The sequence below is a fragment of the Artibeus jamaicensis genome, unplaced genomic scaffold, assembly GCF_021234435.1.
Source record: "Artibeus jamaicensis isolate MK-2021 breed Jamaican fruit bat unplaced genomic scaffold, CSHL_Jam_final scaffold_369, whole genome shotgun sequence".
Taxonomy (NCBI): domain Eukaryota; kingdom Metazoa; phylum Chordata; class Mammalia; order Chiroptera; family Phyllostomidae; genus Artibeus; species Artibeus jamaicensis.
This window is the reverse complement of record NW_026522042.1, coordinates 42,906,031-42,918,391: the sequence shown is the minus strand read 5'-3', so window position 1 is coordinate 42,918,391 and position 12,361 is coordinate 42,906,031. Positions and strand designations below refer to the sequence as shown.

Genomic DNA, 12,361 nt, shown 5'->3' with positions numbered 1-12,361 from the left:
TTTGTTCTTCGGTTACTTCAGGTTACGTTGTCCCTTATATCCTGACTCTTCTATTTTGAAGTCGATACAAACGACTAGTGCAAGTTTGAAGAACTATAATTAAGCGCCATCTCTTCCGAGTGTTTGGCTAGAGGCTGGGCTATAGCCGCTTGGAACACTCGTGGGCGCTGTCGGGAACCGCAACCTGGTGGGTAAAACCCCGACATAAATAGCTTATTCAGCCTTCGGTCTGGGACAGAGGATCTGTGGGACAGCGGGATTTGTTTGTTTGTGGGTTTTTTTTAAACCTGTCTTGGCACTCCCTGTCCACCCGCGGAAACGGTAGGCTGGGGAAGAAATATTAGAGGTTTTAGAAGACTTGTGAGCTGAGCTCTTAAGGTCCAGACCCCTCGTTTGGCGGAGTAACGAGTGGCCCAAGTTCAAAGGTGCCCACGCCCCATTATGAGGCAGAGCAGATACTTGAACTGCAGACATCTAGCGTGGAACTCCCTTATCAGTAAAAATCGTACTCGTAACAGAAGTGCCTCTAAGTGTCAGCTTGTTGATTCCACGGGTTACAGTTGAGCTTTCTTAGCTGGCCAGTGAGCGGGACCTATGAATGCCTGGTCGAGCTATAGTTTTTCATTAGGGACGGCGGTGTCAGGGACACTGTCCTCGTGGCACATGCCCAGCAACATGGATTTCTCACCCTTCCATAGCTAGTTTCCCAAGTTGTACTTGCTTACATGACTCCCCTTTCTTCCTCTCCTTTATTAAATACAACTCCTGGCAAAAGATTCAAAATGCACCGTAGAATGTAAGTAATGTTCGCCACTCGTACCCCCAAATTCCTGAAAGAACGTTTTGTTTATTTTTTTTTACACAAAAGCGACCCTACCCTAATTTACCCGGGATGTCTTACAAAATCAATCTTATCCTTTTAAGCAGTTGGCTATCAGGTGTCTACTGGCCAAATTTGGGACAAAGATAATGTAGTAGTAGCTCCCCAATCTGAGCATACATCAGAATCGCTGGTTAAAACAGATTGTTAGGCGCCTAAACTGAGTTGCATTTCTAACAAGTTCTAGGTGATACTGATATTGCTGGTTGCGGACACTTTTAAGAACCACTGCAGTAATTGGGTTTTAACATAACTTTTGCCCTGGTTGGTGTGGTTCAGTGGGTTGAGCCGAGGCCTGGGAACCAAAGGGTCACCAGTGCAATTCCCAGTTAGGGCACATGCCTGGGTTGCGGACCACGCCCCCAGTGGGGGGGCAGGCGCGAGAGGCAACTGCACATTGATGTTTCCCTCTGATTCTCCTTCCCCTCTCTAGAAATAAAATATTTAAGAACAAACAAAAACCCACAATAACTTCTTTAAAGAAAATTCAGAGTAACCAGAAGTGCTCTTCACAGCCTTCTCTGCTTTAGGGACACCAAACAGCACTTCAGTACTGTATTTTGCTTTAAAAAGCAAAATTACAAAAATTAAAAAAAATTAAGCTTTTTACAAACTTGATCTCCAGTGCAATTAAAACCACCAACATAAAGATGTCTGACAAAAAAAAATTTTAATCCTCTTCTGAGCATGTTTATTGATTTTCAAGGGAGGGGCGCAGGAGGGACTAGTTGGGGGAGAGGCAGAGAGAGACAGTCGTGGACCAGTTACTTCACATACTTGCCCCAATCAGGGTCTGAACCCACAACTAAGGAGTGTACCCTGACATGAATTAAAGCCACAACCTTTTGGTGTATGGGATGGTTTTCCAACCAGGCCACCAGGGAAGGGCCTGACAAATTTTAAGAAACTACTTAGAAAATGAGCACTTAAATAATCTTCCGAAAAGAACTCCAAAAGAATTTTTAAGTTAACAAGAAACTGATGAGAAGGACTACTTCAGAAATAGTATTTCTGAAGCTATTTCTTTCACTGGAAAACGTAAATGCTTTTATTACTAAAATACATGAAGTATTTAAGTTAAATTAGATAATTACCAATAGAAAAACAGATGGCGAGAATGAACATAAAAGCTAAAACTATGAAACAAAAATGGTAGAAATTCTTAACACCAAACATTAATTCTTTTAAAAAATTAGAGGGGAAGGGAAGGAGAAAGGGAAAACATCAACGTGTCTTTCCCCCTTCGAGCGCCCCCTACTGGGGACCTAGCCCCCGTCCCAGGAATGTGCCAACTGGGAATTGCACCACCCATCCTCGGGTTCTCAGGACCCTTGCTCAATTCACTGAGCCACACCAGCCAGGGCTGATTCTTTCAACACAGATAAAGACCAATACCTTGGCCAAGTCTGACTAGAAAACAAAAGTATTTAATATCAGAAATGATAAAGAAAATAACTATAATACAGAAAAGATTAATTACATCATGTACCTCTACAGTTATAACTGAAAAAACCTAGGATGGATAATAGAAATGGAAAAAAAGATCCCTAATAGACCAAAAGGCCATTGAAAACTACCATTTAAACAGTTCTGAGTCAAATAACTTTATAATTAATTTAGTTAATTTTCAATAAACAAATAAGGATTTCAAATTATAAAGACTTGAAGATGGAAGTCTCTTTAATCTACCTTTAAAAGCTAGTAAGAGAAAACCCCAAAAATGGTAGCAAGAAAAACTGAACCAATTTCCCAAATGAGATGCAAAAATTTTAAAATGAGACATTAACAAATTAAATCATGAGTGAGAATTCATTTCACTTTAGGAAACCTATAACAAAGATTATTCTATTAAATTAAAAGAGAAAAACCCTAATATCATAAGCTGAAAAAGTAAATGAAACTCCATAGCTTTGCATATAATTCTAAATGAATAGAAAAATACTTAAAATGTAAAGATTACTTAAAGACTAACAGCAAAAATATTAAATGGTAAAAATACCTGAGATGTCCAATCAAGGAACAAGTCAGAGATCTACCTATTATCAATGATTATTTTGGGTATTCTAATACAATAAATACCATAAATGTTGAAAAATAAAATTTTTGGATTTAAGGCCTAGAAAACACCACTAAAAAATCGAGTAAGAAAATTGAGGCCCTGGCTGGTGTAGCTCAGTGGATTGAGCACGGGCAAACCAGAGGATTGAGGTTCGATTCCCAGTCAAGGCACATGCCTGGACTGCAGACCAGTTCCCAGCCGGGGACCCACAAGAGGCAACCATACATTCCCTTCCCCTCTAAAGATAAATAAATAAAAATCTTAAAAAAAAAAAAAAAAGAAAATTGAGGTCAGTTGGGTAAAAACACGAGCAATAAAGAATAAAGTATAAATTAGATTCTACTCATTATAATAGTGGCAGAAAACTTAAACCCAATAATAAACGAGGTGAAGGGGGCAAAGGAAAAAAAATTGGGACAACTGTTAATAGCATAAATAATATAATTTAAATCCCCCCCAGATAATAAGTTTGACAACACATCAGGAAACACATGTGCTACAAATGGGTTAGCTGGTGCTAACCCATTTGTAGATGAACAGATAAAACCCCCCAAAACTTGACAGGAAAAGTGCAGCAATTATATAATTAAGTCCTAACACTCTATTCAAGGATTTGCAACAAAACTTGATAGAGAAAAATGCTTCTGGGTAGAGAAAATGTAAATCTATTTCAACCTAGGATATAATATACTATATACATAATAGTCAATATTTCAAAAGCTTTTTGGTAAAAAACAATTTTAAAGTTCATGTATGTTTGAAAATTTCCCCCTAATATTTGAAAAAAATAGTATAGCCTTATCTTACCAGATAATATAGTTTTATATTAAGTTTATCACAGAAAAAACAAACAAACAAAGAGACCAGGGAGCAGTAGATGGGCACTGATGTTCCAGTTCAGCTGGACTGGGATGAATAGGCACCCATCTGGAAGAAAGAATCCCACCTCATACCACAGCAATTACAAGTCTAAATGGATACATTTTTTAATTTTAGAAGATATGGTTTTGGGATGGAGATGACTTTAACAATGAAAATCTAAAAGCGACTACAGAAAAAAATAGATTTGATAATATAAAAGCTGTGAATATCTGCATGGCAAACAACAGCATTAATGAAGGGCAAATAACAAGCCAGGAAAGCCTTGTATATTGATCAGTTAGGCAACAAAAATTTATTAAAGTAGCCATTAGAAGTATAAATTAAAGCAACAAACAATATTTTTTTGCCAAATTCATGGAAATTGAAGAGAATGATTACCATTAGTTCTGGCAAGACTGCAGAGAAAACAAGCACTTTTGTGTATTGCTGATGACACCAAGAGTCATCCGGCAGCATCCGCTAGAAGTGAGAACAAACACACTCATGGGAGAACCCATTATGTGTTAAAAAATGACATGGTATTTAATGATATTTAAACAGCACAGTGGCGAAGAAAATAAGCAATCTGAATGTCAACAGAATGACTGACTATATTATACTATATTATGGAATATAATACTGAAATACAGGTAAGGTCCATACAAGTTGAAAGGAATTGCTGAGTAAATAGAACAATTTCATTTTTAAAAATCTCCACAATTTACACACATGTCTTTGTTTATAGAAGTCCGGAAAAGATATATCCCAAAGTTCAGGTGGATGGGAGAGATGTAGGGATGAAAGTTGGGGGAGGGGGTAAAATAAACTTTTGTATGTTTAATAAGGAGCCTCTTTTATTTTCTCAACCAATAAAACAAAGTCAAGTAGGTTTAGAATATAGATTAGAGTTCTTATTTTTCCAAGTTAAAAGTTGATACTAAACATGATAACTTAAGAAACAGTGGTAAAAGTAAGTTACTAGAATTATGGCAGCAACCACCAGAAGAAACAGAAAACGGGGTCTAGGTATAAAGTAGACTTTTACTGAAGTAGAACAAAGCAGCAAATTCTCCAAGATAACTGGGCTTACATGTAGTATGCTCTGTGAAAATAGAGTTTTGAATGCCTTCATAACCTCAGTAATTCCCATTAATAAAGTAAAAGTTAGGTACATAAAACAAGAACTACATAAGCAACAATTATATATATTAGTTGGGTTTCCAGGTTAACTGAAAGCACTTTTTACATCCAATATTCCCCACCATATCTTTAAGACACCTTTTAATGTACCCTACAGTAGGAAGTAGCCACATTCAAATGAACTAAAGTATGAGAATTAAAAGGACAATAGCTTTATTAAAAGTAAGTAAATGTAACATATAATATATACAGATAGCACATGGTGCCAATTGTATTTGCAGATATTACTGTACTCCAACTCAAGTTTACAAGTTACACCTTTGCCACAGCCTTGGCTAAATCTTGAACTAGTGCAGAATTCAGCTGAGCTAGAGTGCTGATCTTAGCATGCTTAGATGCGGCATACTTGTTCTTGATAGTCTGCAAGAGAAAAGCGTAGTAATTAATGAAGGAAAAGAGGAAAACATAAGATCCAGTTGGTACAGCTATTCATATAAAACATAAGTTCTTAAAAATAAGCTATGATTTGCAGGCATGAAGTTTTAATTATTTTCACTTTTCCCACAGCCTCCTGAGGTGTCACTGATGGGACTCACCATGTGCTTTGTAAGCCCACGATTCACCATGACTATATTCTTAGCAAGGTGTTGCATAACAACAAGAAGGGATTCTTCAGTGTATGACAGGTAATACTGTAGAACTGGTGTCTAAGACAACAAAAGTTCATGTTAAAAATGCTCATCAACAATAACTTTCATAAAATTTCTAGATGTTATTTAAGAAGGTAGGGAGACAGATACCGTATGACTGATTATAATTGAAATTTAAGACAAGCTTAAGACCCCTTTCCCTAGACACTCCTCCTTCATGCTTCTCTAATATCCTGTGCTCGAGCCAATAAATTACTGACTTGTCCACTCCAAACCTAGATGAGTTCCTTAAGGCCCACTTTCTCTATTCCTAGGCCTAGAATAGCACATGGCACACAGAAATTCTTGTTGAATCAATGAATATGAATGAACTTCTAGTACGTCATTTGACTTGCTTGACCTTTCCCATTTATAAGGAGTATCAGTGGCTCTGCCTTTCTCAAAGGGATACAGAAAGATGCAATTAGGTAATGAAATGAAAACATTCTATGAAGACATCACAAGCAGGATATCATCTTTAATCATTCCCTCCATAACGGCATATTTAGGAACCATTTGAACTGTCCTTTAGTGAAAACAGTTCTGTACTCAGGCAAATAATATTTACAATTTACAAACTTAGGGCAACCTAGATCTGTGAGACAGAACTTACCCATTCACCATTATCGAGTATTTTCAGTGCTAAACAAAAAGCTCCTGCTGCAATCTGAGAAGGAAGAAAGTGCACCATATCGTAGTCTAACATACTTAGTTCCATCAGGTATTTGGCCAAAGTATGCTGCTCCACATCAACCTGGAACAAAATCCACACACAGGTTACTGAGCTGTCAGAAAATTTTGCTATGGCAATAACCAGTATGCCCATAACTGTAGCTATAAATGTTTACCTATAAACTCTCAAGTGCAATGGCCCATGGAAGGCCTTAATGATATTAATATACAGCCTGAGTGGACATAAATATGTTTACCCTTTCCCCATGTAGTTAGGTATGTCAGATGAATTCTATCTGCTTGGTCAGCAGTATTCTCTAATGTACTACATCAAAGGTTCCTTAAGAGATCTATACCTCTCCAATCTTAGATGCTCTCCGAAGGAAATGCAGGGGTAGAGGACGACCGAGACTGAAATTTAAAGCTCTCAGAATCTTCATTTCCATTTGTCTGATTTGGAGCTTAGTGTAGGTGTTATCAGTTACAAAGGCAAAGTCACCAATTTCTGGAGGGTACATTTCTTCATATTTGCTTGCAATAAACATGGCAGTGACACCAAGCAGCTGCAGCATCTTCTTGGGCACCAAATTATTCTGTAATGGGAATTTTAACTGGATGAATATGTTTTTGAAAAAGGAGACACCTAGCTATGAAAGAGGTGGGGAAGACATATTCCCAGAGCAAAATCTCTATGACAATCTATCCCCAAAACAGATTTTAGCTGAAAAGGTCAGTTTTTCATGACTCAGCTAGGACCCTGGAAGACAGAACCCTCAATTACTGAATTATGCTCACCTGCATGAACCGATCAATAATGGAAACAGTCATATACATGGTCTCCTGTAGCAATCTGAATTTCATTTGAACCTGCACCAGCCAATCAATTAGGATGGCTCTCATGTTTCCAGTGACTTCCCGACCTAGTAGGTATTTTGGTTTGACTGCCTGCTCTTCCTGCAAAAGAAATGCTGATTTTCAGAAGCAACACTCCATGTGACATTTCTGATCAGAGATATTAGTTACCAGCCCTGGCTGATGTAGCTCAGTGGATTAAGTGTGAGCTGTGAACCAAAATGTCATCGATTCAATTCCCAGCCAGGGCACATGCCTGGGTTTCAGGCTAGGTCTCCAGTGGGGGCCACGTTAGAGGCAACCACACGATGATGTTTCTCTCCCTTTTGTTCTCCCTCCCTTCCCCTCTCTCTAAAAATAAATAAATAAAAATAAAATCTTCAAAAAAAGAAAAGAAAAAGAAACATTAGTTACCAGAATAGCTCTGGGACATTTAGGATCTCTAACAGTCCTTAAGTTAATTATTCATGTGGTCACTACCAAAAGCATGCAAACATTAAGTACGACAGTGGGACAGGTTTTTCATATTGTCAGATCTTATGTTCAACTCACCATTGCCCCCTACTGGCCCACATTCTGTATCTACTTACTCCCAAATAAAGATACCCTTCTATCATCTCCCATCTTTTTACCTAAGGCTCTAAACCCAGAATCTGAGCTTTATGAAATAGAGAAAAATAGCAGCAGTTCTCAGATCAGCTAGAAACCATGGGCTACCATTCTCCTGCCCAGGGCTTTAAACCCCCCAAGCACCACGTGTTAGGAGAGTGAACGATCAAGGACTAGCACATCCATCTGCTAAATCTACTCCTCCAAAGTTGGAATACAAACTTTAAAAGGGGAGAAGAAACTCAAAGCAGATGGCTGGTCCTGGCAAGGAAGTCATCTTAGGACAACTGTGTAGAAAATAGAGATGCCCCAAAGAAACAGGCAAGAGATTGAAAATGCTAATGATGTCAGGGATTAGAGCATGCATTATGAAAAATTGGGTAAATCTGACAACCGTATAGCTTATGTTGTTAGCATACAGAATGCTTCCTTTTGGGGGGAGAGGACAAATGCCACTAATAAAAAGTTTCAGAAGTGGGATGAAATAAAAGAAAACCAAAACTTTAGTTTTTGAGTGTATTCTTCTTGGACACAGAGAACAGTTTCACAGCCACACTGAACCAAAATGTTTTGTGTTGGGGTGATTATAGTTTTTCCAGAGTTTGGGACTTGACAGCTTCTGTGACGGATATAAATATATCATAATATATCATTCAATCTGTGGACTTTGCATTAGAAAGAGCCATGGTAGTATGAAATTTCACTCTAAAATTTCCTTATTCAAAACGGCAAATTAAGCCCTGGCTGGTGTGGCTCAATGGATTGTGTGCTGGCCTGTGAACCACAGAGTCTCCAGTTTCATTCTCAGTGCACATGACCTGGGTTGTGGCAGGTCCTTAGTTGGGGGGGGGGGATGTGAGAACTACACGTTGATGTTTCTCTCCCTTTCTTTCTCCCTTCCTCCCCCCTTTCTAAAAATAAATAAATAAAACCTTCTAAAAATGGTAAATTAAGACTTCATTGGTTTGTGTAGTGATTTTTCTTTTAATTTAATTTTATTTATTTATTTTTTTAAAGACCCTTTGGTTCGCAGGCCAGCATTCAATTCACTGAGCCACACCAGCCAGGGCTTTTTTTTTTGTATTCCATGAAGGAGAATTTGCTGGTGGAATCTACTGTTAAAAAAATGTTTTTCTCACATCCTGCTTGAATTATTGTAAACTGTTAATGGCAAATATCTTTAATAAATCTAGATGCAGTTTAGAAAAAGCAGATTCTAATCATAATACTGACCTCAAGTTGTCTCAGGTAAGTATAGATATCTTTCACATATTCACTACAAAGGTTTGGATCAGCTCCATCTTCTGCATCCACATCATTCACTGCAAGAATTACATCAGAGAAAGCCTGACACAGATATTCTTCTGCAGGGGCACAGCCAGATGTTTCCATTGGGCTTGGAGAGGGAGTATCAACCTTGAAACAGAGAAACCTTTTGAGCTAACAGCAAAGAGGGGCATGCAATCTAAGAATAAAGATCAGATTGGTACCAGCTCAAGAGACCATTTGCTGAGTTGTCATGCAATTAATTTCCTTAAAGATCAAGTATCATCTTTTAAATTTATTCTGTTTCTTTTTAGGAAGTGATTAATATGAAAAGTAAAATGCCAACTTGAAGTCAGCAGAATCTAAATGCTAACAGGAAAAACAGAAAAGTAAATAAATTCAGATTCTGGACATTACTCCAAAGGAGAGTGGTAAGTAATAAATGTCTTTATCAGTGTCACGTGAAGTTAATCCAAATGAATGGCAAGTCAGCTTTCATCTTTATTTCAAAACATGAACCACTTGTCATGGCTCAAGAGAATACAAGTTCTGTCCTATTAATTATTAAATATTTCATTAGCCATTTCCTTCAAACTTCAGTTACCCCATTGTTCACTGATTGAGCACTTTCTTCAAGCCAAGCTCTGTGCTAGCCACTGACTTTATGTTCTCAAGGAGTTTTGAACTTAAAGTGAAGTAAAGAGACTGATTCTAGGAACAATGGTTGGGGTGGGGGAAGTTAGGCAAATCTTCAGGAGTTGATATCCAAGATGTTTTGATGAAAAGATTATTAGCTAAATGAAAGAGAGTGGGGAAGGCATTTTAAATTTGTGTGAAAGCAAAGGCAAAAATCAATATGGGACTTTCAAGGAAAGCTCAGGTAGTTTGGAATGGCTAATTAAAGACTGTGCTATGTCCAGAAAGCCAGTGCTAAACCAACAGCCTTAAATCTTATATTCTTATATATAAGAAGCCAGCCTGAATAACTTTTACAGATTTTCCCAACTGGTTGTATTAAGTTTTTAAAACTAGGGCTTCAGAACACATTTCATTATAATTTCACAAAGCAACCTCTTCCAGATGGCCTGTTTTTCCTTTACAGTAGATACATTCACCTAATACGTAATAGAAATACTAGGTTTTTGAAGCTGTTAACTCATCTTCTTACCTAATCTCTGAAGAGCTACATTTTTTCCCTGCTTTACACCCATTATATATGTTACAGGTTTATTAAGTATTTAGTGGCTATAATAATGAATTAAAGATTCAAAAGAACAATCTATGTTTCGGTCAATAAATTCTGGTCAAAGAGGGTTTGTACCAAAGACAGCTTAATCTTTGGTCCAGGCAGCTACTACTCAAAACAATGAACAAAGTGATTAAAAGCATAGGCTCTGGCCCTGACAGAGTGGCTCAGGTGGTTGGAGCATTGTCCTATAAACCAAAAGGTTGTGGGTTCGATTATGGTAGAGCACATACCTAGGTTGAGCCCTGGTTGGGGGCATGTAGGGGAAGCAACTGATTAATGTTTCTCTCACATCAATATTTCTTTCTCTTTTTTTTTCTTTCTCCCTCCCTCCCTTTTCTCTCTAAAATCAATAAAAACATATCCTCAAGTGAGGATTAAAAAAAAAAAAAGGCGTAAGTTCAAAGCCAGACAAAACTGGGTTTGAATGCAGTATGTGCCACTGATTTGTCTCTAGATCATACTTAATACTTCTCTAGGTCATTATTTACAAAGAAGTAATAATACTAGCTAAGAGAATATAAGATGTGAGTTAATGCATTTAAAGTGCTTACCAGTGTACTCTATGTTACTGTTATTATTTATTGAAACGCTATTCCATGCATTAGAGTAAACTGAGAGTCGTAAAAAAAAAAAATCAACAGACTCTAAAATAGTTAAGTAAGTTTACCAAAATAGGCTCCGGTGAAAGTTTTTCTTCTTTAACAGCCTCAGGTTCTGGCACCAGCGCCGGCGCCGGTTCTAGCACAGGCACAGGCTCGGGCTCGGGCTCAGGCGCCTTTTCCAGTGGTTTTGGTAGTTTTTTAGCAATAACTTTTCCAGCAGTTAAAGGTTTTGCCTCCTGTGGATGAATGGGAGAGAATATGTTTCTCAATCCGGGATCACAGTTGGAAGGTGGACTTTTACAGATACGTTGGATCAGAAAGATAGTTACCTTTTTCAGAGGCAATTTGGCCTGTGGCTGTTCACTGACGTTGTTCCCGATGTCTCCAAGTGCGGTTCTTGGCCGCAGTCCGACCTTGGAGGCTGCAGCGGTGGCCAAAGGCACACGCTTTGCGCCTGCCATATTGATCTTCGCCTTGTTTTCAGCATTAATTTTCGTATTCTGAAAGAACGAGGCCATTTTTGAGAGCTGGCCCAGCCAGGTTAGACTAAGTCAGGGGTTAAAGTAAGCCAAGAGAGAGGTTCCGGAGGGAAGTCGGTTGTGAACCACGGGAAACTCGGGTTGCAGGGTCTACGCCAAGACCTTGACAAGTCGGTTTCCTCCCGAACCTTTTCACTCACATACTGAGGGATTTGCCCATTTATTGCCGCTGGCACTAAAACACGAATTTACACTTGAAAGGAAATAAAAAACGTCTTCAATTGCCGGCACTTTCTTTTCCTTCCGGGACGGAGTTAATTTAGTTGGTGGAAGACCACACAGGGGGCCTCCATTACCTTTTAGAAAAGGTTGCCCGTCGACCCTCCTCCGTTCCCCCGCACCAACCCCCATATTCATCCAAGGCCCATCCAGCTCTCTTTGTCACCTTCCAATTTCCGTCGGGAAGACCTCCAAACTCCCCCACAATGCCAGGGCCCCACAGACACCCCCATCTTCCTCCTCAAGTCTCTGCCCTGGTCTGTTCCCACCCGGGGGGCGCCGGCAGGCGAGATGAGAACACTAAGCGAGAAAGACCGTGTTTGTTCACCGTCTGCAGCAGCTCACCCTGGTGACCCGGAGCGCCATGGCTTCCTCTCCACCAGGTTGCAGCTCAGTGGGAAGAAGCAGAAAACGGGAGCCCCCGACGAGCCGGGGACCTGAATGCAACAACCGTTCCTCCACAGCACGCTGGGAGAGGCAGACCCAGGCTCAGATTTAAACCCCGCACTTCCCCCTCCTTATTGGTCGGTTCGTGGCACTCGCTCCCTTCCCATTGGCGGCTGCTCATTCCCCGAGAATGCGTCTCCAAGGCGATCCCGCGACTGAATTCGAGAGAAGGTGGGGCCAGAGAGAGGAGCCCAAACTTGGTCTGGCTCCGCGCCTGCGCTCTCGGGCATTTGGGGCAATCACCTGGAGAGGTCAGGCCAGGCCTTGCCGGCCCTTC

General features: G+C 39.5%; 1 protein-coding gene and 1 long non-coding RNA gene across 2 annotated transcripts; one reads left to right on the top strand and one right to left on the bottom strand.

Moving 5' to 3' along the window:
* Positions 1-16: 16 nt before the first annotated feature.
* LOC119039991 (uncharacterized) lies at positions 17-12,063 on the top strand. The gene is made up of 4 exons (XR_005080765.2): positions 17-187; positions 5,508-5,626; positions 9,343-9,459; positions 11,975-12,063. It is a non-coding gene; the product is annotated as an uncharacterized LOC119039991 (long non-coding RNA).
* On the bottom strand, positions 4,091-12,068 carry CCNB1 (cyclin B1). Its single transcript, XM_037132810.2, has 9 exons — positions 11,983-12,068; positions 11,209-11,379; positions 10,945-11,115; positions 8,996-9,178; positions 7,097-7,255; positions 6,658-6,894; positions 6,243-6,383; positions 5,537-5,647; positions 4,091-5,360 (listed from the first exon to the last, which is right to left on the bottom strand). Exons 1-9 carry the CDS (start codon positions 12,001-12,003, stop codon positions 5,253-5,255), a joined length of 1,302 nt encoding a protein of 433 aa, XP_036988705.2. The 5' UTR covers positions 12,004-12,068; the 3' UTR covers positions 4,091-5,252.
* Between the last annotated feature and the right edge of the window lie 293 nt (positions 12,069-12,361).